At 45.1% G+C, this 25,818-nt stretch overlaps 1 protein-coding gene across 2 annotated transcripts; it reads right to left on the reverse strand.

Moving 5' to 3' along the window:
* Positions 1–1,357: 1,357 nt before the first annotated feature.
* INO80C (INO80 complex subunit C) lies at positions 1,358–24,451 on the reverse strand. Of its 2 annotated transcripts, none has more exons than XM_045457327.1 (5): positions 22,777–24,451; positions 10,306–10,416; positions 9,270–9,381; positions 8,270–8,337; positions 1,358–1,892 (listed from the first exon to the last, which is right to left on the reverse strand). In XM_045457327.1, exons 1-5 carry the CDS (start codon positions 22,930–22,932, stop codon positions 1,761–1,763), a joined length of 579 nt encoding a protein of 192 aa, XP_045313283.1. In that variant the 5' UTR covers positions 22,933–24,451; the 3' UTR covers positions 1,358–1,760. The 2 variants fall into 2 exon arrangements, with proteins under 2 accessions (XP_045313283.1, XP_045313284.1); XM_045457328.1 differs by lacking the exon at positions 22,777–24,451 and adding an exon at positions 14,097–14,289.
* Between the last annotated feature and the right edge of the window lie 1,367 nt (positions 24,452–25,818).

Genomic DNA, 25,818 nt, shown 5'->3' on the forward strand with positions numbered 1-25,818 from the left:
GATGCAGATGCCTGGGTCTCACTCTCTCCTTGGGTCAGGAGTCTAGGGTTCGGCCCAGGAATCTGCATCTTAATGGGTCCCAGGTGACAGTGACAGAGGGTTCACCGCACACGTGTGCACGTGCACACCCCCCAAAAACCCTGCGAGGCCTGCAGGAGCAATGGTCTATGGGCCCCTGTGATGGACGCGTACAGGCAGAGATTCTCCTTCACCCTGGACCCCGGTCCAGGAGATTCTGAACAGTTGGGACTGAGGTAGTGCCCAGCAATGTAAGTGTTAGAAACGATTAGAACTTCCATTTCTAAAAATGGTTAAAATGTCCACTTGGGGGCCTTCGTGGAAAAGAGGTGGACCTGCCCGAAGTTTTGTTTGTTTACTAGAAGGTGGAAGTGAAACCGGAAGGACCCTTGGCTCACTTACTCCTTATTCCCACCCAAAGGGAAACTGGGGGGCTTTCCGAGGCTGACGCTAGCAGCAAGCGCCAGAGGTAAAGTGGGAGCCCAAGAAGCAGCCTCCGGTCTCAGAGAACTTCAGTTTCAGCAGTGGGTCTCAGGCCGGAGGACCCCTGCCCCAGAGGCTCGGATGTTCAGTGCTTGTGGGCTTAGGAAAGGTTCCCACCTGTCCTGGCCCTCCCTTAGGCCCTCTCCGTGGGAGAGGAGAGCCACACAGCCACCTTGCCACCCTCACCACTGGTCACTGGGAAGGTGCTGAATGACGTAGGGGTTGCTGTACCCGGAGAAAAGGAAGCCAGGTTCTGGGCAGGTGCCACCTGCCCAGCAGGCTGCTCTCCCAGCTTTGTTTTTCCTTTCTCTAAGCCAGGAGAGGGTTGTGGGAGGGGTGTTCCCTCAGGAAGAAAAGGCACCTGGCCTCCTAATCCCCCAAAGCAGAGGCAGCTCAGGCCCAGAGGCCCCAGGGTCTGGTTCCACTGTCCTCCCTAGAGAAATATGGGAGTGGGCTCGGAGAGGCCCAGGAGTGCTTCCGTGTCTCATAGGAAGGGGAAACAAACCCTGCTGTTCCAGAGCAGGCTTCGGTCAGAGGGGCAGCAGCCAGTACCAGGACAAAGGCCCTTTTGGAGGAGGTGTCAGTGTTCACACCCCACACCCCAGAAATGGGGCCTGGGCTGGTGTTTTCGCCAGCTAAGGCAGCTATAACAAAATGCCACAGACTGGGCGGCTTAAGCAACAGACATGTATCTCAGTTCTGGAGGCTGGGAAGAGGCTGGCCCAGTGCAACAGGGCGATTACTCAGCTCTGTCTTCTCCAGTCCCAATTCTGGACCTCCTCCATGCATTCTGATCAAAAAGAAGGACTAATCTGCTCTAAAGTGGGAGTCACCAGGAATAACCCAGCCCTGTTGACAGGATTCATTGTAGAGCTTTAAATGTGTTATAAGACAGTTTACAACGTTGAAGCAAAATCCAGGGATGTACATGGGTTAAGTTAAAAGCACAATTTTATATTTTCTCGTCAAACAAGTTGACTTGAGGCAACAACTGAAGTATAATTTAATTCAACAGGAAACATCCCACTTGGAGGGAAAACAGAAAACAAAAAAAAAAAAACAAAAAAAAAAACAAAAAAACAAAACAAAACAAAAAAAAAACCCAAAAAACCTTAAATTAAAGCCAAACATTCTTTCCAAGGCACAGCACTGACATTTCCAGATTGACAAGCACAATGAGTTTGTTTTCATGAAACAAAATCATGAGTCCAGAGTTTGCCTTTGAAACAGCTTTCCACATCATCTCCATTTCTCAAGGCTCAGGGAACGATGCTCGTAGCCTTCCTCAGGGCCAGGTAGCCAGTGACGACATCAGATGGCAGCCTCCGGATATAGGAAAACTCTTCAATGGTGCTGAACCGCAGCTTGCTCTGGGGGTCAGTGTAGTTGGCCTGGGTGGGAAATAGGCACAGGGAAAGGCGGAAAATTGTTGTTAGTGCTGAACATTTTAAGTTCAAGCTTAAAGTTTTTTTCTATTGTACTTAAAGTAAAATATCTTCATTTTGCCTTCCTCTGTCACCATGAACGCTAAACTGCTCACTTTGGCAAAGACTGGTTAATCTTCCCAGACTTGAGAAATAATTCAGGGTATGGACGAAGGGAAGAGGAGTGACCACATCAGACACTACGATTCTTCTGGTTGGTGTCACAAAGGCTAGAAGAAACAGGTCCAAAGTGGAATTCATGAGGATCATCCCTCCCTGGTCCCTGCCTTCAACCCCCCCCCCCTACTTTGGGGCTCCTGGGTAGGTCAGTCGGTTAAGTGTCTGACTCTTGATTTTGGCTCATGTCATGATCTCACGGTTCGTGAGACTGAGTCCTGCATCAGCCTCTGTACTGACGGTGTGGAGCCTGCTTGGGATTCTCTTTCTCTCTTTCTCTCTCCCCCCACCCCCTGCTTCAAACAGATGTTCTAGCTCCATCCCCCAAGGCAGGGAACAGGGGCTTGCCGTGCACACTCGCCCCTCCCTGTCACACCACGCCTGCCCCATGTGCACTCCACTCCTGCTCCTCCACACCGTCCCCGTGCCACTCTCGTGGCTCCCTGGGCTACACCGCAGAGCTGGAGGGGCCGCCCACACCCACCCTCCCACTGGAAGGGACCACTGCCCTACAACTGCAACCAGAGCCATCTTCACAACTTGTGCTTCTGATCATGTCATTCATTCCTCAGCAGATCTCTCAGTAGCTGCTCTCTTTCCTCAGGACAAAGGGCCACATCCTCAAGCACTGCTCCTCAGAGCCGGCAAGCCCTCCTGGGCCCTCCTCCTTTCCAAGCCTCTTCCGCAGCCACACGTCCCCACTCTGGTTCCAACTGCTCTGGCTCTCAGGCCCTCCCTGCATTCATGCCCCATTCGCCCTTTCCTGAGGAGGGGCCCCCAACTGGGCCACTTTACTCCCTAATTGCCTGCTTGTCCGGCCCCCAGTCATCTCATCAGGGAAGCTTTATCTGCTCCCCCACTCTCCCCACATCTGTCTCTCACTCTTACACTTATTATCTGCATAACTCTTTGACTAAGGTCTAGGCTGAGAGGCTCCATGAGGCAGGAACCCTGTGCTTTGCTTATCACCGCATCTCTGCCCCTAGTGCAATACGGAGTGCACGGTGGGCCTTCAGGTGTGATGACTGAATGAATGGACGAACAAATGGACTATCAGGATGATCACAGAAAACAGAACTCACTTCCCACTGACATATCAAAATTATCTTTTAGTGTGTTTTCCCCACATGCAAAGTGGAGAAAATAAATTCACTCACTGTATTACCTCAAGTCATGTGGCTTCTACAGATTTTGAAACAAAACATGAGGATGAGTCATTTGGAACTCCTTGAAAAAATTATAAAAGATGCCATTAAAGTCTAGACAGATAACGTCCAGTTACTCGAGTGTGGACTGTCTGCTCAGCGCAGATCAGCTCTGTGTGGCCCCCAGACATGCAGCAGTGCTGTTATTTCAGGGGAGAGGGAAGGCTGAAGAAGCAGGAAGCTGAAGGGAGTCAGTGGTAGGTTTCTCACACTCTATAAAAAGTCCTCAATTCAGCCACAGGGGATCTCCCGCAGCTATTTAACATCCAATGTGTCAGGAAAATGAGATTATTCCTAAAGATTCATTAAAGCTCTCCATAAAATAAAACTTCAATCCTTTGGCTTAATCTAGATCTTGCTTTCTGTACCACATTTCCTGTAATGACAGTAATATCAAGGAAGGCTTAAGTAGAGAGAGAACAACAAGTCCCCTTTGAGGGCTCCTGGCCACGCAGAGGCCGGACGAACTGGCTGGCAGGGGAGGCTCTACCGCAGTTGCAAGCAGGGGTGCAGGCCTGTGCGTCTGGCTTTGATCATCTGGCCTCCGTATATGAACCAGCTCTGGCCTGGCTCCACTTCTGTGGCTGCCTCACTCCTACCACCACACTGTGCTGAGCCGGCCCGCCCAAGTTCAGACCTCGGTGCCAAGAAGGCTGAGGAATAAATAACGCAGAATACAGAGATACTCTGGCACCGACAGAAAGGTTACCAACAAAAGCTTGCACAGACCGGACCTGACCTAGTATTCTGAGCAGAAGGGAGGAGGCCAAGTGACACCCCAGAGGTGAACAAGGGAAAAGCTGCACTCCTCCAGTCTGCCCTCCTCGGATTCCATGCCTTGAGCCTGAATACAACAATGACCGCCTTCCCTTGGGGCGCCAGTAAAGACCTGTAAGGCTCCCCTGGCTGCAAGGTGACCGGCAGTGTTCACTGCTCACCCAGAACCACTGTACTTCCCATCGCTTTGTAACGAGGGCTAAACACAGGTGTAACCCTGCACACCTCCCTGCCTGCCCACGCCCAACGGACAGGTGTGGCAGTGTTAACATGAGCTGGGCTTCATTTTTAATTGTGTAACTTTAAAAAAAAAAAATTTTTTTTTTTAATGTTTATTTTTGAGAGACAGAGAGAGGCAGAATGTGAGTAGGGAAGGGGCAGAGAAAGAGAGAGAGAGAGAGAGAGAGAGAGACAGAAAGAATTCAAAGCAGGCTCCAGGCTTTGAGCTGTCAGCACAGAGCCCGACATGGGGCTTGAACCCATGAACCGTGAGATCATGACCTGGGCCGAAGTCAGACGCCCAACCGACTGAGCCACCCAGGCGCCCCTATGTAACTTTAATTTACATAAGCAACAAATGGACATATTCAGAGGAAAGGGAAGAGAAGGGAAAAGGAAAAGAAAGGGAAGGAAGAAAACATTATGAATAAGACTAAAGTCCTCTTTTCCAACCCTCTACCATCCAAAAACCCTTGCCTTTCCCCAAGGAAACCACTGTAAGTGGGCACGCTTCCAGACCTTGTTTGTATATACCCTTACACATATATACAAACACACCAGAGAAATTACCCAGTATATTTTTGTGAGTGGGTGTTAGTTTCTGCATAAGTGGTACAATGCTGCTTCTACTACTTTGCACCCTCAGTAAACGATACAACTTGGAAGTTTATCCATGTTATTGCATACACGTCGGCCTCACAGGACAGTATGAAAACACCCCCAACCCCACACCCCGGTTGACTGACCTTGATTTTGTTTCCAATATTTTGCTCACCATCACATTTTCTCATAATCACTTCTGCATGAAGCTCCTTGTGCACACTGCTTCCCTAGAAGGCAGACTGCTGGGTCCCAGGCTTTAGCTTTTCTGCCTCAATAGGTATTGCCAAATGTCTTCCAAATAACCCAGACCAAAGTATTCCCACCTCAAAAGGGCCATGTGTGAGGATATCCACTTCTCTATGTTGACGTTTATAACCAAACGTTTTCATTTTTTTCTTTTTTTAATTTACATCCAAGTTAGTTAGCATATAGTGCAACAATGATTTCAGCAGTAGATTCCTCAATGCCCCTCACCCATTTAGCCCACCCCCCCCACACAACCCCTTCATTAACCCTGTTTGTTCTCCATATTTAAGAGTCTCTTATGTCTTGTCCCTCTCCCTGTTTTTATTTTTGCTTCCCTTCCCTTATGTTCATCTGTTTTGTCTCTCAAAGTCCTCATGAGTGAAGTCATATGATTTTTGTCTTTCTCTAATTTCGCTTAGCAGAATACCCTCTAGTTCCATCCACGTAGTTGCAAATGGCAAGATTTCATTCTTTTTGATTGCCAAGTAATACTCCACTGTAGATATATATACCACATCTTCTTTATCCATTCATCCATCGATGGATATTTGGGCTCTTTCCATACTTTGGCTATTGTTGATAGCACTGCTATAAACATTGGGGTGCATATGTCCCTTCGAAACAGCACACCTGTATCCCTTGGATAAATACCAGTAGTGCAATTGCTGGGTCGTAGGGTAGTTCTATTTTTTATTTTTTGAGGAACCTCCATACTGTTTTCCAGAGTGGCTGCACCAGTTTGCATTCCCACCAGCAGGGCAAAGGAGATCCCCTTCCTCCGCATCCTCACCAACATCTGTTGTTGCCTGAGTTGTTAATGTTAGCCATTCTGACAGGTGTGAGGTGGTATCTCATTGTGGTTTTGATTTGTATTTCCCTGATGATGAGCATTTTTTCATGTGTCGGTTGGCCATCTGGATGTCTTCTTTGGAGAAGTGTCTATTCATGTCTTTTGCCCATTTCTTCAAAGGATTATTTGCTTTTTGGGTGTTGAGTTTGATAAGTTCTTTATAGATTTTGGATACTAACCCTTCACCTGATATGTTGTTTGCAAATATCTTCTCCCACTCCATCAGCTGCCTTTTAGTTTTGCTGATTGTTTCCTTCGCTGTGCAGAAGCTTTTTATTTTGATGAGGTCCCAATAGTTCATTTTTGCTTTTGTTTCCCTTGCCTCTGGAGAAAACATTTTCATTTCTTCCCTACTGATGATTTTTTTTTTAAGTTTATTTATTTTGAGAGAGACAGAGACAGTGCGAGTAGGGAGGAGCAGAGAGACAGAGGGGGAGAGAGAGAATCCCAAGCAGACCCTTGCTGTCAGCACAGAGCCCAACGTGGGGCTTGAACTCACAAAACCATGAGATCAAGACCTCAGCTAAAACTAAGAGTAGGACTCTTACCTGCCTGAGCTACCCAGGCACCCCTCTTTTCTAGTGAGGAGGCTTTTCCCTTATTATCAGTGAGACTGAATATCTACTTACTGGTCATCTGCATTTCTTCCTTGTAACTGTATTCATATCCTTTTAGCCAGCCCTTCTATGGGATTGTCTTTGAATGATTTGGTAGAATTCTTTGTATATTCAAATTTTCTTAATTCTTACATACAGTGCGGCAAGAAGTTTTAGGTTAGGTATGACATGACAAGTCCTTGTCCATTACACAAAGGGACCTGGAACAGTGCTTCTCAAAACGATTCTCATGCCTCCTGATGTGTGCAAACCAGTGCAGTAGCCCATGAGCTGCCTAGTGGTGAGGATAAAGCTACCTGCCCATAAACCCCTAGCTTCTCCAAGGAGAAATGTCCATTTGGAACCGTAAGAGAATAACTGCTGCCAGACTAGCTCTCCTGCTCTGAACAACTATTAAAAAAAAGGGTCAAATACATAAGGTGACTATTTTCAGGCAGGAGACAAATCAGCGTAGGACTACAACATTGCTCACAAGTTGAACTCCCCTCCAAGGTTAGAAGGGGATATGTACTCTGAATGGAGGGCAAAAGAATGCACCACACACACACACATACACACACACACACACACACACACACACACACATAGGCATGTGCACACACACACACACGCTGTGTTACAGCACTTCTACTCTCCCTGTTGTTTTTTGTGATCACTGTTTAAGGGTCTATGTTAGAAAGTTTGTAGTGCACCGAGGAGTGTGTGCTTTCCGGAGGAAAAGCTATAATACACAACTGATTCAGAAAGTATAACTAATATTATTTTCAAAAATATAAAAAAACCTCAAATCTTCCCCAGTGTAAAATGTAGCCCATTAGTTCAGTCAGTTTGTTACAGATGTTTGGAGTCCTACATTTTTATAAAAATGTAAAGCATTTAAATGATGTCTATGAGTTTTGAAAAGTGAAGTGTGCCTCATTATTTCTACAGTTATGAGAAAAGGCCCATCTTCCAAACATAAGAGTGGTGAAAAGGACGGGGAAGCGGGGCTGAAGGAGATGAGGTTCTCTGAGGTTCCCAAATTCAGCAAGTTGCCCAAGTCAATTACTTGTCCAACAACGTTGCTGGTGTTGGAACTGTGTTCCCCAGAAGCACTTTAGGGGTCACAGAAGTGGGGAGGACAGAGGACCAGATCCACATGGGACCACACTGGGTCAGTGGGCTCCCAGGGATTCTGTCAGAGATTTCACTTGGAAAAGCGATGCATAAAATGTTTCCAATGCTTACAAATAAGTTTGAAAATCACTGCCTTTACCATAGTGTGTCTTTAGTCTTTGGAGAAGTTTAAATTTGTTTTTTAGAGTACGATCATTTCTAAGATGCGAGAAATTTTTTAAACCTCAGCAGTTAAAAAAGAAATTATTGTTTCATTCATGTTATCTCATATATTAATGAGAAAAGGAAGGGGAAGTGAAACTCGTGTCTCCCACCTTCTGGAGCAATCTTCCCTCCAGCCTGCCCACACGGATGCCCCAGGCTGCAGCCACTCTAAGATAAGCCTGCGAGTGCTTCAGCACAAACCCATTACCTATTCAAAGTATGCAGGCTCCAGGAAGGGTCAGGGCTGGTTGATATCAACACTGTCTAAATAGTATTGTGAAATCTCCTCTTCAACTCAGTGCTAGGAGACAGAGATGTAATTATACTCACAAGAAGACCTGAAACATCAGAATACTTCTTAGCTGGTTTGAAGGATGGAGGAGCATCAATACTGAAGTCTATGGGAGGAAAAAAAGAAAAAAGAAAAGGAAAGAAGATAACTAGGCTGGCTTTAAAATATTCAGATCCCTTTCCTTTTCTCTCCTAAAATGCTGTTGGATAATATTTCTGAAATTAATATTCTGCGATCAAGTGCTCCCAAAACTCCCCAGGGGGCTAATGCATTACGTCACAGACCAAGTGCAGGCTCTGGATGCAGCCCTGCCCTGTCCCCAGGGAGCCTGTGCTCCAGCAGAACCACCGGAAAAGCTCATCTGCCCACAAGCCACTCTCACTGTCAGAGGCTACATGGGCTGAGGGCGATGCCAAACAACCCCCTAATTGGGTCTGTGCACCCGGACACCGGAATGTCCACACCCGGACTGCTGACTAATTCACTTGTCACCCATCTGAGTCACCCCCGTGAAAGATGTGCCATGGGACAGGACGCAGACAGAGATTTGACCTCTACTTTCCGATGAAGTTGAACAGAACTTACAACAGTGCTTTATACAGATTGGAAAATACTGCAGCATAAAGCATTTACTCTGAAAAACAACAGCCCAGAAAGCAAAACAGAGTTAGCCTCTAAGCTAGTTGTTAGAAACCCTCCTAAATCTTGGGCAGCCTTGGAAAATACATTTTAAGGGGAGACTCTTGAGTAAGAAGTTTGCCTGACAGAAACGCCAGTACGACCATATCAGGACCTATTCCTCCAGATGGAAATGTTAACGGTGACACCAAAAACCACACACGCATGACGACACAAACAGGTTCAACACAGATACAGTTATGAGGAAATACGTACAGTATCTCCCTATAGTGAGGCAACTATAGAATTCTTAGGCTAAAAGTCGTTTCCTGCATTAATGAGGACACAGCCAAATCATGTAGGTTTGCTAGAAGTTGCTAGTCTGAACATTATAAACATGAAAGGCTCCAGACAGCTCACAGTTAGGGTCGTTCAGTTGCCACGGCAATGCCCTTTCCGAAGCGAGGATCTGTTTCAGGTTCTTCCAGGTTCTGTTCTTCTTGCCAGCTACCGCGCCACCGTGGCCAGAGTGCTTGAGTTAAAGACGTGGATCAGAAGAAACAAAACTCAGTGGAGGCTACCATTTCAGAATCTGAATCATGCTCATTCATAACTGTAACACAGCCCTCATTCTGTCAGCTCTCTTGTGCCCCAAGGGCTGTTTTTTTAATTTTTAAGTATGACACTGTACACTTTAATCTTACTTATAAAAACACAACTTTTGGATTATCAAAACCCATGAGTTAGTTGGTGATAGAATAGAAATAAAAGGTGGTTTGTTTGTTTTAACATGCTTATAGAAAATTACATCCTTTGTTAGGACTAACTTTATAGAATTCACTCATGAATTTCCCATTACTTTAAAAGAAATGCATTACAAAATTAGATTTAAACTCATGATACATCTCTAAACTCCCTTCTGAGGGCAGGTCACTGCCTCATAAATTACTGGAGATCCTGGAAAACCCAAGTAAGCCTCCCATCATGGCATGGCAAACCTTCTGGAAATTTCTTTTTTGTTGTCATTCTATAAAAATGACAAAGTAAAATGGAAAAGAATAAAGTCTGTTGCAGGCACTGGTAATATTGTATTTTCAAAACTAATTAATGAAAAACTTCTAATGATGTAATATGAGTCTCTATAATAATATAATTATTATATCCTTTAAGAATGAAAAGAAGAGTAGCCTATTTCTACTTTAGAGCAACATAAGTTAGATTTACTTATGCTAAGGAGGAGCGCTCCTCCTTCAGTTAATTATTTTAAGCCTCACCTAAAACTTCTGTAAAACCAATGAAAAGGGATGGTGAAGAATCATGGAAATGACCCACCCTCAAAACAGTATCTTTAACCAGTTCCACAAAAGACACCCAAATCCTTGGGAACCAGCACACTGGGAGATCAGTGGGAAGGGCCCTCCTTCTGCCCCCACCCATCTCCTAGCAGCCTCCTTACCACAAAGTTTGGATCCTTAAATGGCAATGGCTTGGCAGCTTTTTCCATAGGTCCTGTACTATAATCAGAGGGCACCATTTTATTCTCACTCATGGCTTCCATGCTGATACCCTTAAAATATAATAAGGATAGTCTGAGGTCAGGTTCTTCTAGTTGAGTTCCCTAACTCGGCTCCCAGCAAGACACAAGATGATACCACAGGACATGTGAAGAAAGACAGTGTCCCAGAGCCCTAGCAGGTGGCCTGCACCAGAGAAGGCCATTCCAGACTGGGAGCAGCCCCTGTTGTGCAGAAGCCACAGCAGAGACAGCCAGGACCCCAGTTCCCGGTTCCCTCAATGTGCCAAGCATTAGAGATGGGTGTCCTACCTGAGCCAGCTCATTTAACTCGGACAACTGCTCTTATCCCCAGTTTCCGGAAGAGAAAATAGAGGCTCAGGGGTATGGCTTCAAGGCCACACAGTGATTGCCTCTGGATTCAAACCTGCTGATCTTTCTTGTCAAACTGTGTCTCAAAACATTGAGACAAAAAACGCTCCAGCCCTTGTAAGGGTGTCGTCAGCCAGAAAACCCAGGCTACAGCTCTTATGCTTAAGGGGAGCAGCAGGATAGAGGCATTCGGAGGAAGGAACAGAGAGAGGGAGAGGAGGCTGAATGTCCACAGGTCAGCTGGCTAGAGCCAGAGCATCCTGACAAGCAGGCTAAATACTTTAAAACAAAAAACATTTTAATTTTTTAATGTTTGTTTATTTTTGAGAGGGAGAAAGACAGCTGTCAGCTATGTGCTGACAGCAGACAGCAGCGATGCAGGACTCGAACCCACAAACTGTGAGATCATGACCTGAGCCGAAACCCAGAGTCTGACGCCTAACCAACTGGGTTACCCAGGCATCCCAAACAAAAAACCTTTTAAGTCAACCATCACCTAGAAAAAAAACAAGCCAAACTAAGAACCACTTCTGATTTTTAATGTGATTTCCAGACTACCATATTGGTTTTTTTTTTTTTAATGATACATAATTTACATACAATGAAATGCACAGATCTTAAGTGTAGGTTTCAGGAAATTTGCCAAATATTTACACTTGTTTCATCTATGTCCCTATCGAGATACAGAACATTTGTATCATCCCAGAAAGTTCCCTCAGGCCTCTTCCTAGTCAATACCTTCCACCCTCAGGTGGTATCTCCCAGAGATGGGATCTGACAGCGGGTACTCTTGTGTTGGCTTCCTTAGTTCTGCACAGAGCATCTGAGACCTGCAGTGTTGCTGCAGAGGTCAGTAATCTGTTTCCCTGTATTTGTGGCCACTCAGCAGAGGAACGCCACTACAGTTTGTTTATCTACTCTCTGCTGATGAACATTTGGGGCAGTTTTAGTCTTTGGCTATTATAAATAACGCTGCTGTGAACATTCTGCACCAACCTTTGTGCGGACCTGTGTTTTCACTTCTCTTGGGTAAATACCTAGGAGCGGAATGGTTGGGTAATAGGGAAACTGCCAACTCATTTTCCTAAGTGGCTGCCCTCTTTTACACTCCCAGCAGCAGTGTAGGAGAGTGCTGGTTGTGTGTGTGTGTGTGTAAATTCCATCACCACTGCCCTCACCCCCTCAGGGACATCCATGTGGGGGCCACGGGGCCACTCGCTCTGCTGCAGTGGTTCTCTGAACAGTCTCCTCTCAAAGACCATCCCAGACTCTCTGCCAAGGTCTCTGCATGTGGGCCTGTGCTCCTCCTCTGTCCATACCACCTCTTTTGTCAGGCATGCCCCTCAACTCATTCCCCCTTCACGATCTTTCCTAACTCTTCTCTATTCCAAAGCCCAGCTCGGTGTCAACTCTGTAGGAGCTAAGAGGCTTCCAACTTCTCAACCTTTTCCCACCATCTGTAGCCACGAATGTTCTATCTCTTCTCTCTCCCTCCCTGTCCCATGAGTCCTTCCCTCGGCCCTCCGCCTGTATCTGCACCGTCCTCAGCTCTTGGCCTGAGGACAGGCCATGTGGTGCACACCTTGCCCACTCCCTTCTCTCCAGCACAGTCAGTGACACACTCTTAAATGCAAGCCCGATGTGACTCCGCAATTTACAGCGGGCCAGTGGGCCCCACTGACCTTCAGATTAGAAACACACCCTGGCCTCTTCTCCTGCCTCAGCGTTCACTCCCCTATCTTCCTGTATTTTTGTATTTTCTGGTACAAAATCCATTGAGTCATTTTCTATATGGCACAAACAGTTTCCAATTTTCCCGTGCTCATTTGTGCTTTACTAAGATTATTTTCATTGGGATTACTCCATGTCAGTTTTAATTTTGTAACAAAGATTAGATTTAGCATTTTGTACATAACTTTTATTGCCCTTCTACTTTTTCCTTCATGGTCATGACATTTCTGCCAGGTATGTGTATCCTAGGAGACCCAATGTGATGAGGAAAATTTGATTTTCCCATCACATTTAATCAATAATCAATGTTACCTTGTATAGGTTTAGCCAGTTGTCAATGTTATTTATTTTGTGTTGACTATTTGTAAGACTAATATCTATTATAAATTAGATAAATGATGGATAGTTCGTGTTTATGTCTTAGTCGATGAAAAAAAAGCAGCTTTATGAAACAGGGAACAACAGACCAGAAGAAGGAGAGACCAAGAGACAGGTGAGCAGGCGAGAGACGAGACTCAGAGAGTAAGAAGGCAGAGCAGGGACACACCCTGCCTGCTTCACTGTGTGGCTCAGTGTTCCGTCCCCTGCATCTAACCCAGTGCCTGGCACAGAGTAGGTTCCAAATAACAGCTAACTGATTACCTAGTTGGCTAGAGTTAAGGAACAAGACAGCACAGAGTAACTCAGTGCCAGCATCCGTATCTTAAGATGCACATGCTCAGGAGTTTATTGTAAGGAATCCTCTCTGGGGGGAATGCAGTGGCCGAACACAAGGAAACACAGGAAGGATGACTCAGAAATGACAGGGCCAGGTTACCTATGGGGCATGGGGAACCGGGTGGAAAGGACAAGGAGATGGGAAGGGCAGACAGGAGTAAAACTTCTCTGAGTACAGCTTTGTGTAGAGTTTTGACCTTCTGAACCATGTTAAAGTTTCACATACTAAAAACAAAAAGTAATAATAATAATAAAACCAACAAGGATGGGCAGCAGGTAGGGAAAATGGACTACAAACGAAAACAAATCAACCTAACTGTATTTTGAATGACAAACATAACCACACTGAAGGGGAGGAAGGGAGAGAGAATTCCAGTGACCTCTGAACACAGTATTTTAGCAATATAACCTAAGGCTAAAGGCAAAAATGACCATAAACAATTGGTAGGTTTTTTTCTCACAAGGGTACAGGTTAAGAATTCCGAAACTACGATATACGTATTCTAAGAAGGAGGAGATGAGGAATGACGGAAGGCTAGAATGAAGCCTGTGCTACGGGGCTGAAATCAGAGGTTAGCAATGTGGACTCATGGTTTTAACACAGCATAGATTGAGAAAGAGATACAGAGAGTAAGGGGGAGGAACACACAAACACACCAATACTTGCTAGCTCTCTCCACTGAGAGGGCTGGAAAACAACAGGCACACCTGTGTTCAGATCCTGGTTTTTGAAAGTTATTCTCCAAGAACTACTGATCCTTAAAAAAATAGCTGGTTCTAGGGCTGGGGCAGAAAAGTACAAGATGAGCCTGTGGTTCGAGAAAGTAAGAAAAGAGCTGTATCAGTTTGCTAGGGCTGCCATAACAAAATGCCACAGATTGGGTGGGTTAAACAACAGAAATTTATTTCCTCACAGTCTGGAAACTACAAGTCCAGGGCAAGATGTCTGCAGGGTTCTCCTGAGGCTGCGCTCCTTGGCTTGTAGATGGCTGTCTTCTTGCTGTGTCCTCACATGGCCTTTCCTCTGTACACTCCCCTCCTTGGTGTCTCTTCCTCCCATAGGGACAATGGTCGTAAGGGATTAGGGCTCCACCTTTATGACTTCATTTAACCTTAGTTACCTCTGTGATGTCCCTATCTCCAAATACAGTTACATTCTGAGGTGTACTAGGGTTAGAACTCCCTATAAATCTTGAAGGGAGGGGCACCTGAGTGGGTCAGTCAGTTAAGCATCTGACTTTTGATTTCAAAGAAGGTCATGATCCCACAGTTTTGTGAGTTCAAACCCCATATCGGGCTCTGCACTGACAGTACAGAGCCTGCTTGAGACTATCCTCCTCTCTCTACCCCTCTCCTGCTTGTGCTGTCTCTGTCGCTCTCTCTTGAAAAAAAAAAAAAAAATCTTAAAGGGACATAAATTCAGTCCATAACAGCACTCAAAAACTGATGGGGGTATATTAAAGGACACAGAAGCCAATTTGAAGAGGTCCCTACTAGCTAAGGACACTTTGAGCAAAAAAACAAATAACACTGATCTAGAATATATAAAGAATTGTTATCACTCAACAACAAAAAGACAATTCCATTTTAAAATGGGTCAAGGATTTCAATAAACATTTCTTTGAAGAAGACCTACAAATGGTCAACATCATTGGTGATTAGGGAAATGTAAATCAAAACCACAATGAGATACCGCTTCACACTCACATGGCAACATACAGGATGGCCACAATCAAAGACATAACGTGCTGGCGAGGATGTGGAGACACCGTAACCCTCATATGCTGCTTATGAGAATGTAAAAGGGTATGGCCACTTTGAAACATAGTTTGGTATTTCCTCAAAATGGTGAAGAGGATTATCCTATGACCCAGTAATTCAACTATTAAGTGTATACCCAAGAGAATTAAAAAAAAAAAAAAAAAAAGTCTGTGCAAAAACGTGCATGTTCATAGAAGCATTTTTCATAATAGCCAAGAAGTGCAAACAACCTATCTGTCCATCAATGGAGTGTTATTCGACCATAGAAAGGAATGAAGTACTGATATATCCTACACCACAGATAAGCCTTGAAAATATTATGGTGACTGAAAGAAACACACACAAAAGGCTGCATATCGTATGATTCCATTTACATGAAGGGACTAAGATCAGAGATGGTCAGGGGCTGGGAGGATGGGGGAATGGGGAGAGACAGCTAAGAGGAAGAAGGTTTCTTTTCAGGGTCATGGAAATATTCTAAAATTAGATGGTGGCAAAACTCAGTGAATATCCTATAAACCACTGATGAGTACACTTAAGAGGGTGACTTTTATGGTATGTGGATTATAACTCAATAAAGCAATTAACAAACATGGATGAATGAGTAAAGCTAGTCTCAAAAAAAAAAAAAAAAAGCTAGTCTCGAAGTATCTCCCCACGGGATACCTTAATACAAACAGTGGAGAAACCCCGCAGACACCATCTGACTAAGTGCTCCAAGCTAACACTGTCAGTAACAGAACATGTGGCCATCGTGTGCCAGGATGTGATGCACTGAGAAGAGGACAGTGTCACTTCTGTACTCCTGCCAAAAATGTATTACGCATATCTAATCACGAGGAAATATCAGACAAGCCCAAACTGAGGAATATGCTATAAAATAAGTGACCAGTACGCATCAACAGTGTCAGGTCGTGAAAGATAAAGACCGAAGAACTGCTCTACATAAAAGGAGGCTAACAACATATGACAACTAAACACAATGTGTGATCCTAGACTGGACCCTGGACCAGATCAAAGACAAGCGTACGTTCTATGTATCGGTGTCAGTGTTGCTTCATTGTGAATGCCCTAAATTGGATGGCTGTACTATTGTTATGTGTCGGAGAATGCCTTTGGTTTTAGGACATCCACACTGAAATATTTAGAGCAGTAAAACAAAACAAAACAAAACAAAACAAAACAAGGGTACCTGGGTGGCTCAGTCAGTTACACATCTGACTCTTGATTTCAGCTCAGGTCATATCTCACAGCTCGTGAGTTCAAGCCCTGCATGGGGCTCTGCACTGACAGCTCAGAGTCTGCTTGGAATTTTCTCTTTCCCTCTCTCTCCGCACTTCCCCCACTTGCACTCCTCAAGCGCACACACTCTCTCTCTCAAAATAAATGAATAAATATTAAAAATAATAATAATAAATAAAATTTTTAAAAAGTACAGTGGCCAAGAGAGATCTCTCCCCTGGGGTACAGCCAGCTGCTAACCTGAAGGCGAATGAGCCAGGGGCTCCACGGACCTCGAGAGGAAGCTATAGCTGGCATGCAGGTCAGGAAAAGTGACAGTCACCTGCTCTTTAAAAAGGCAAAGGAGGAAGCCTAGCCCACTGGCTGGAAGACACATGAGATGAACAGGTCTAAGAAAACCCACTGCTGTCAGAAGAAGCAAAGGGGTCCTTTTCTCAAGAAGCTTAGAACCAGGGTGGCTACGGGACTACTCCATGAGGAGCAGGCTGATGGGCATGGACTTTCAGGAGGCTGGGCCTACAGGATGGCCTAAAGTACGAGAGAGACAGGAAAACAGCCCCAAGAACCATGCAGGGAGCATCACATCAAAACAGAAAAGCATACTGTTGGGGTTTTTCATTAAGAAAATGACTACTTATGTAATGTCTCCACCTGGGAGAGAATAAACAAACGGAGCTGCTAAAGCAGCAAGGAGAGATCCCAGAGGGACATGGAAAAGCAGGCCCCAAGCCCCGCCCCCCCCCCCCCCCCCAATGATTACAGAACCATCCACAGAACACGCTCAGCTGGCAGCCACCAGCCTCAAGCTATAGCCTTAAGGCTTTCCTCCCCTGCAGGAACTGCAGAAAGACTGCATCTCCCCCTTTCTCTGCATGCCTCTTTCCTGATTCCTAGTGGAATCAGGTGCTGTGTGCACAGTGAAATCCTGGGAAGGAATACGGAGCGCTCTTTGATGCAGGCTGTTCCCAGGCCCCAGGGAGAGACGGGAATGCTGGCGGGCAGAGAGGCCTCGCTGAGATTGGGGAGGCCACCGAGAAAAGCAGGTACCTCAGCAAGTGTGTGCGGGTGGGAAGGTCTGGGAGCTCTGCCAGGGGAGCGGAGGCACCGTCAGACAGGTGCATCTGCTTGGGGGGGGAAGGGTGGGCGAGATGGCCAGAAGTCTGCATCGCCGCCGTTCCAGGCGGCACCACAGAGAAGGGGCAACAAGGGACCGGAGGTGCTGTGCTCAGGCCCTGATTTTCAAAGCGGACCCCACCTGCTCATTTGGTCCCTCCATCCTCTGTCCTTCCCTTGTCAGCAGGGCCAGTGAGGAGCCAGGCTGAGGAAGGCGCAGAGAAAGGAAGCCATCCCAGCGAGACCCGAGCCACATGGCTCCAGAGCTGCCTCCTGCCTGGCAAACTCATGGCTCTCCTCCCTCTCACACCAGGCTCCAAGAGAACACCCCCACTCCGGGCCCACAACTGGGTGTTCTGCCCTTCTCTCCTCCCTCACCCCAACCTCCCCGGGACTGCGCCCTCATTCTTCCCTCCCCAGGGCTTCATCCATGCCCAGAGCCTGATGCCTATTAGTGACGCGATCAGAGGGAGCGGCCTGCAGTCAAAGGGAGGATCAAGTCTGTGAGGCTGGAACACAATCAAATAACATTTTGAGTGATGTGCAGTTTCCACATTACTAAACCACGTTAACACCAAGAGACTTCATGAGATGAACCGTCCCATCCCTGAGACATGAACACCCTACGAAGAAGAAAGAAGTAATGCTTAGCACTCAGGGCTGCCCCTCTGTGCAGCTCGAGAAGAGGTGACCTAAGGCCCAGGGAGGAGATACCTGGCCGTACCAAGGCAGCACAGGCCTGCAGTCCGTAAGGCCTCCGCTTGCCCAATAACAGCTACATCTCTCTGGAGGGCAGCCTGCAAAACTGACCCAGACTTCAGGATAACGTGGTCACAAAGAAGAGACACAAATGCCCTTTGTCTTATCACTGAAAACCCAAATCCTCAGTTACATCCATCTAACAGTATTCTAGAATCAGATCGCTGAGCCTAAACCAAAACTATAGCGTTGTGGTAGGGTTACTGAAAATAGCTCAAGTGTGAAAAGCAAGCTAACTATTCAATCAAGTCGATTAAATAAGAGCACTCAATCCCTTGAGAAGTCTGTCAACACAGAGAGATTCATGAAATAACGCTAAGTGAAAGCAGGGTCCACAATGTCATACATCAAGGACAATAATGAAAAACTGTATCTCCACGTAGAAAACACAAGCTGTTGGGGAAGAAGTGGGTGACTTTTTATGTCCACTTTAAAAATAGAAAAAAGGAACTTCTAAATCTAACATTATCATGATTTTCTTTTAAAGTCGGGGTAGAATGATTACTTTTTGGACGAACAAATCAGTCTAGCATTCTCTGGTGCCTCCAATTACAGAAGAGTCTATGATCAACTGCACTCTGCATAATAATAACCTTCTCAAGGAGCAACTGCTGCTGCTTAACATATTTAGTTAGATGTTGTGTTCACTGCTTAACCATCACATATCAGTCTATTGTGTAACACTCAGGCGACAGGACAATTAGGTTTCTCTGCAGATTCTACCAACTTCAATATGCGTCTGGAAAGTCTACAATGCTGTATACTGATCTAATCAACCCCCCCCCCCCAAAAGCATTTCTCTGTACCATGGATTTGGTTCTATCAAATATTTAATTCTATCTTCCAAGGTAGAAGAGTGATAAGAGTGATATCAAGAGAGGCAGTCAAGAAAAGAGAATGTGGACTCTGGACAATCCACCTGGGTTCCAATCCTGACTACTGTGTGTAGTTTGTGTGATCTCAGGAAAGTTACTCAATCTCTCTCTCTCTCTCTCTCTCTCTCTCTCTGATCCTGTCTTTTTATCTGGAGAATAACAATTCACAGAGGTTTATTTTAAGAATTAAATGAGGTAGGGGACCTGGCTGGCTCAGGCAGTGGAGCATGCGACTCTTGACCTTGGGGTAGGAAGTTCAAGCCCCAAGTTAGGTGTAGAGATAATATAAAAAATAAAATCTTAAAAATAATAATAATAATTAGGGGCGCTGGGTGGCTCATTCGGTTAAGCGTCCGACTCCTGATTTCAGCTTAGGTCATGATCTCGAGGTTTGTGGGTTGGAGCACTGCATCGAGCTCTACACTAACAGTGTAGAGCCTGCTTGGAATTCTCTCTCCCTCTCTCTCCCTCTCTCTCCCTCTCTCCCTCTCTCTCTCTCTCTCTCTCTCCCTCTCTCTCTCTCTCCCCCTCCCCAACTCGTGCTTGCTCTCTCTCAAAATAAATAAACTTAAATAATAATAATAATAATTAAATAAGATAGTACTTAGAAAGTGCTTAGCACACATTGCCTGGGATACAGTAAATCTCAATAGATACTGATTATTATTATTTATAATGATTTCTTTCACTTTAGCAAGTGTACCTGTTCGCCAACCTAAGTTAACACTAATCATTTCAATGTATCATAACCAGAGTGAAAGGGAAATAGCACTTTCCAGATTATGTCATTATTGATCAACACCCATATTTTACACAGAAAATACAAATTCAGTTGTACAATTTGTACAATTTAGCAAGCACAAACAGTAATTTCTGCTGAATTAAAGATTCACTTTGATGAAATAATGAAATTATTTTAGTACTATTAAACTATTTAATACTATTTCCTAGGACTGACATAAAGGAATTTATATAAATGCTTTGCTCAGAATATCAAAAATATCCTTGGGACACTTGGGTAGGTTAAGTGTCCAACTTTGGCTCAGGTCATGATCTCACAGTTCACAAGTTCAAGCCCCACACGGGGCTCTGTGCTGACAGCTCAGAGCCTAGAGCCTGCTTTGGATTCTCTCTCCCTCTCTGCCCTTCCCCCACCCACACTCTGTCTCTGTCTCTGTCTCTTTCAAAAATTAAAAATAAACAAAAACATTAAAACATATTCTGTTCAACTCCTGAAGACTTCCAAACATAAAGCCCTTTAAATTTCATCTACGTACACAATTTTACTTGAGAAACAGCATGCACATTCTAGAAAGTAAAACCCACCTTAAGAATCCACAATATCAAGTTATTTTAACCAACTTCAAAAAGCATTCTAATGTCGTATATAAATGTCCCTTGTAAATTTTTAAATCCCATGAAAGTTTTACAAACACTGCTTTTTTGTAAGAAACAAAATAGCTGAAACTATTGAATTTAGGAAATTTAGATACTGAAAGATCTGTAAAGTCCCTTTTAACTCAAGAAATACAATTGTTTATATAAAAAGCACTCATTTCCCACTGATAAAACCTTAAGCAATCTGATATGTGTGCACAGCTCCAGCCCTTGAAGGCCCTCCCCATTCAGACCCACCACCCCTCAGAATCCACCTCAAATCCCTCTGCCTCCCCACCTTTCCTTCTGTGACTACCGTCTCTGAATGAGTCCTCATCTTCCTGTCTCTCACCACCTTAGGGCACCAATACCATAGAATACCTATAACCAACTTTGGTACATGGTTAGAAATTACTGTATTTTCCTAATTGTTTCATAAATGTGACAGGTAGAATTGTTAAGAAGGCCCTTCAGATTCCTGGCTTCTAGTGTTCATACCCCTTCTACCAGTTATTCAAGCAAACGCTAATACAGGTACCACTATGAAGGGGTTTTGCAGATATAATTTAGGTCTCAAGTCAGCCAACCTCACACAAAGGAGACTATCCAGGTGGGCCTGCCCTAATCACATATATCCTTCAATCTGGGTTCAGAGCTCAGTGTCAAGAGAAGTCAGAAACATCTGTGTGTGACAGGGATTGGATGCAAGAGATTCTCCACAGCTGGCTTTGAAGATGGACGAGGCTGTGTGGCAAGGAATGAGACCAGCCCGGTCAACCCTTTGATTTCAGCTTTGTGATACCCTGAGCAGAGAACAAAACGTCAGTCACATCGTACCAGGACTTCTGACCTACAACAAGATATCTGTACACAGCCACCAGAATGGCTAAAATTAAAGATGGATGATGCCAAGTATTGTTGAGAGCATAGAACAACTGGAACTCTCATTCTTTACTGGCAAGAATACACAATAGTGCAACTACTTTGGGAAATGCCGTTTAACAGTTTCTGAGGTAAATGTGTATCTAAATAGTGGATCCAGCAATTAATTCCACTATTATCCATTTACCTAAGAGAAATGAAAACCTATATCTGCACAGACTTCTATAGGAATGTTTAGAGCAGCTTATCCATAAAAGCCAATCAAATGTAAACTCAAATGTCCATCAGTTGTGGTATGTTTACACAATGTACCAGATACCTTGATACAGATAATATGAATGAATGAATGACTCTCGAAAACAGTTTCACAGATAAACTTAAACACAAAATAGTATGTTCTATTTATTCCATTTATATTCTGTTCAAAAAGCAAAGTCAATCTATGGTAAGAGATATCAGAACACTGACCATGATGTCATTGAATCCTTTGAACAACTCCACTGGGAAAGACCAAACCCACTTTGGGACGAAGAAACAGAATCAATCTGTGGTTACCTGTGGCAGGGAGGGTATTGACTGGAGAGGGTCACTGGGGAATTTTCAGGGGCTCTTGGAAATTCTCTTGATCTGGCCACATAGATATATACATATATAAAAAGTCATTGATCTGTACTCTCAAGATTTGTGCATTTTACTGCATGTCAGTCCTATCTCAATAAAGTATTTAAAAAGGGTAGGGGGGAGGACTACCCATTACAGCTACAAAATGCAACGGGCACTTAACATCTCTAGAAGGTCGCTCTTGGTTCTTGGTGAATGATGCCACGCTATGTGCTATAGAGGACAAAGGAAAACACTATCTTTTCCCTCTTATTGCTTTAAATAAAAAAGCAGAAGCTAAGAAAAATACTAATCTAACCAAAATACTAATCTAACCAAAACACTTCTCTGCAGAAAATCCTTTGCTGGAATTGTGGAACCTAGATTGCCCAGATACCGTGAAACCTGTGCCAGGCACTGTGCTCAGGGCTTTCCGACCATGACCTCATTGAATCCTTTCAACAACTCCACTGGGAAAGACCAAACCCACTTTGGGACGAAGAAACAGAGTCAACAAAGTACTTTTCTGAGGATGAAGGAAGCCATTCTTGGTATTCCTACATGTAGGACATTAGGGCGCTTTGCACCTCACAGACACTCGGTAAACGTCCACAGAAAGGACGAAGGTGAGACACGTTGACTGAAAGAGCAAAGTCCTGAATCTCCATCTAAATGCGACCTCGACGATGGGATGATCAGGCTACTAAATCGGTATTAACAACCCCACCCTCCTGCTCTCAAGGACAACGCAATGCAGTTGGTGCTTGAACCAAATCCCACTTGTCCACACTAGGGAAAAAAATGTTTCATTTGCACCGCAAATGAGATCCGCATCCACCGGAGGCAAGACAGCAAGGTCCCGCACCTTCGCCGGGCCATCAGCGCCTGGCCGCCTATGCCCTCGCTCGGCCCCGCCCTGCGCACGCGCCTTCGCTCCGCCCCGCACGGCCCCGCGCACGCGCAAGCTAGGCGAGCCACAGCATACCTGCGTAAAGCTGGCGCCAGCCACTTTTTTCTTCTTACTGGCGCTGTAACCCCCAGCGCTGCTGCCGTTGTGGGAAGGACTAGCTGGCCTCTTCTTGCTGTTCCGGGCTATCCCCGGAGTGGAAGTGGTGGCCACAATTGGAATTTGAGCCGCCATCCCTACCGAGTCTTCCTCCACCCCCACCCCCCACCTTCTCTGTGTGGGCTTTGGAACTTCCGGCTCGCTGTTACTTCCGCCTTCATGTGTGAAAATCTGGCCTGGATTCCCAGCGCGTTCGCGGACTTCTTTCGGCCAAATCTAAAAGGCGGAGGTCGGAGCAGTCCCTTCCGTGGGGGCTGGATGATGTCAGCCAGGCGGTGTGCTGCTACTCGGGCGCTCTGAACCGGGGCACGTGCTTGGAAATCCGCAGTGACTGAGGAACAGAAGATCTCCATCTTTTTTCAAACACTGGGTTGTTCTATTAATAACCGTGTTGCCTTTTCTCACGTCAGAAGAATAATTAATAATTGATAATAATAATAACATTAATACCTGAGTAGAGGTAGGGTTGTTCTGAGTGGACTGAACAGACTGAACAGTGGTGCTGGCATTCCCCTTGGTCTCTGCCTTCTCGTGTGGAAGAAATTTGTGTATATTCACTGGTGTCCAAATGGAGTGGAAGGGTAGAGTGGTTTTTAACCTTTTAGGACCCCCAGATCCCTTTGAGAATGTAAGTCCCTTCCCTACCCCCACCAAATGTATACAGGTGTAGACAGAATTTTACGGGTGGATTTCAGGGAATTCACAGATCTGCTAAAACCTAATTATGAATTTCAACCCCCTCTCCCCGTTATTTGCCATATACTATATGGGTTGTAAGGAGTTGGTTAAACCATGTCTTTTTTTGGCTCCTACTAGAATGTAAGTTCTATGAGGTTAAGGCTAGTTATCTTTTATTCACTTACCTTTCCTGGGTCATACTGCCTTGCAAGTCGTTGGTACAAATTTTGTTTTTAATGAAGTGTAATTCATAAATGAACAAATGCCCTGCAGTAACTAGTTGAAGCTACCGTGTTCTAAAACAGGAAATGTACATGTATGAATCTGGGTATTTGAAGGAAATAGGCTGCAGAACAAGGTAGATTTAAGAGAGAACAGTTAGGGAAACTAGCTATAAAGTTACTGACATCTTTTCTCCTTTGGAGAAAGGAATGCCCTACTGGTGTTAAAATGTTCTCTCCCGTGCCCCAGTTGTTACTCTACTGTCCTCTAAATCTAGTCTTCCTTATTCTTTATCTCAGTGACTGACCCCTCCAACCAGTCACCAAAGCCAGAAACTAGGTGTTGACCCAAGGCCCCTCTCTCTACTGTCCCACCCCCTCAGCTCACTTCTTTCCTTTACTCCTACCCTGATGACTCCATCCTCCTTCATCTGGGTCCCTGCAACAGCCTCCTGATGGAAGTTTGGGCTTCCATCTTTTCCTAATCCTCCCTGACTCCAAGCCTTCCTTCACACCGGCTGCCAGAATGGGCTATCTGAATCATAACTCTAATCATGCCATTGATTTCTTGTATTCTTCAAGGCCCTTTTACCTACAGGAGGAAATCCAAAGAATTTTTACCTTGGTATATAACTGGGCTCTGCCCCCCTTCTCTTGCTTAGTTCCAAACACTTAATTCCCTGTGCTCCATCCAGGGACTAACTCTATTTCCTAAACCGGAGGTTGTTCTAACTCATCATACTTTCGCTTTCATTTCTTCCTCTCCTAGGAATGCTTAGCTCCTTGCCTCCGTTCAGATGCTACTTCCAGCAAAAAGCTTTCTGCCATCTAGTGCACCCTCCTTCCCCTCCTCCTCCCCTTTTCTCACCCCTGCGCACCCTTCTCTGAGGGCTTTGACCACTGCAGGCTCTGTTGGGCTCCTTTGTATAATCCCTTGGTAAATGTTTATTGAATTCAAATACCAATCTGTACTTTTAAGGAGTCAGGCAAGTGGATGCATCGCCATCTGTCTTCCCGTGGTGAATTTGGTCCTGATCTTGGCTGAGCCCTTCTTCCTGAAACCCTTCCCTGGGGATCTGGAACACACCATCCTTTTATTTTCCTCTTAACTAGTTGTTCTCTCTCTTACAGTTATCATCCTCTACCAAATGGTTTCTAGTCCTACCACCAGTTTTTCCCAGTGCAGGTCATATAGTGCTATTCCCCCAACAGATACATATATTTAAAGTTTTCCAGGTGATTCTAATAATGAGCCACGATCTCCCTGCTCGATCCTGAGACACTCAGTGTTCTTGATGCTTGGTCAAAGTCTCTCTGTCCTCCTCAGTCTGGACTTACCCCAGCCCTTTCTCCAACTCATCAAGCCTCAGGTACCATCCATATATAGACCACTTTCAGATTTGCTTCTGCTACGTAAATCTTTCTCCAAAGATGCATAGCCAGATATAAAATTCCCCACCCAGATATAAACTCAAGATGCTTACAGGATCTCACACTCAGTATAGCAAAAACAGAATTTATCATCCTCCTTGATCCTCTAAAATATGTTCTTCTTCAGTCTTTCCTATCAGTAAATGCCACATTATCTACCAGTTGTTCAAACCAAGAACCAGGTAGCCACCTTTGACTCCTCTCCTTCATCCACCTTCACACCATAACCCTACACCAACCACCATCTCTCTCTCAGACTCCCACATCACCTTATTTGTCTCCCTGCTTCCACCTTTGGTCCCTCCAAACCAGTCACCATTTGGGGTTCCAGGTGGTCCCTTTGACAATACAGATGTGCATCTTTAGATCACACCCTCTACTTGAATCCCTTCAGTGGCTTCTTATGTTTCATACAATGAAGTCCAGTGTCCATAACATGGTTTCAGAGTCCTTCAGAGACCCACCCATCCGTGTCTCCAGCCTTGCCTCTTGCCCAGGTCTCCACATTTCCATTCAGTTTTCCCTTCTGTCCATTAACACTGACCAGCTGGCTCCCTCCTCCCTTGGGCCATGACATATACAGCACCCGCTTATGCTTGGAAGTAGCTCTTCTCCTAGCCATCCTCCTCTG

The sequence above is a fragment of the Leopardus geoffroyi genome, chromosome D3 (assembly GCF_018350155.1).
Source record: "Leopardus geoffroyi isolate Oge1 chromosome D3, O.geoffroyi_Oge1_pat1.0, whole genome shotgun sequence".
Taxonomy (NCBI): domain Eukaryota; kingdom Metazoa; phylum Chordata; class Mammalia; order Carnivora; family Felidae; genus Leopardus; species Leopardus geoffroyi.

What these genes read in the sequence shown, in the direction of transcription:
- INO80C (XM_045457327.1), bottom strand. Translation starts at nt 22,932, where the DNA reads ATGGCGGCTCAAATTCCAATTGTGGCCACCACTTCCACTCCGGGGATA. An exon ending in GCAACTGAACGACCCTAACT is followed by an intron (nt 8,338 to 9,269) that starts GTGAGCTGTCTG and finishes TTCCTCCCATAG; the next exon opens with ACTTCAGTATTGATGCTCCT. An exon ending in CTGATGTTTCAGGTCTTCTT is followed by an intron (nt 1,893 to 8,269) that starts GTGAGTATAATT and finishes TTTCCCACCCAG; the next exon opens with GCCAACTACACTGACCCCCA.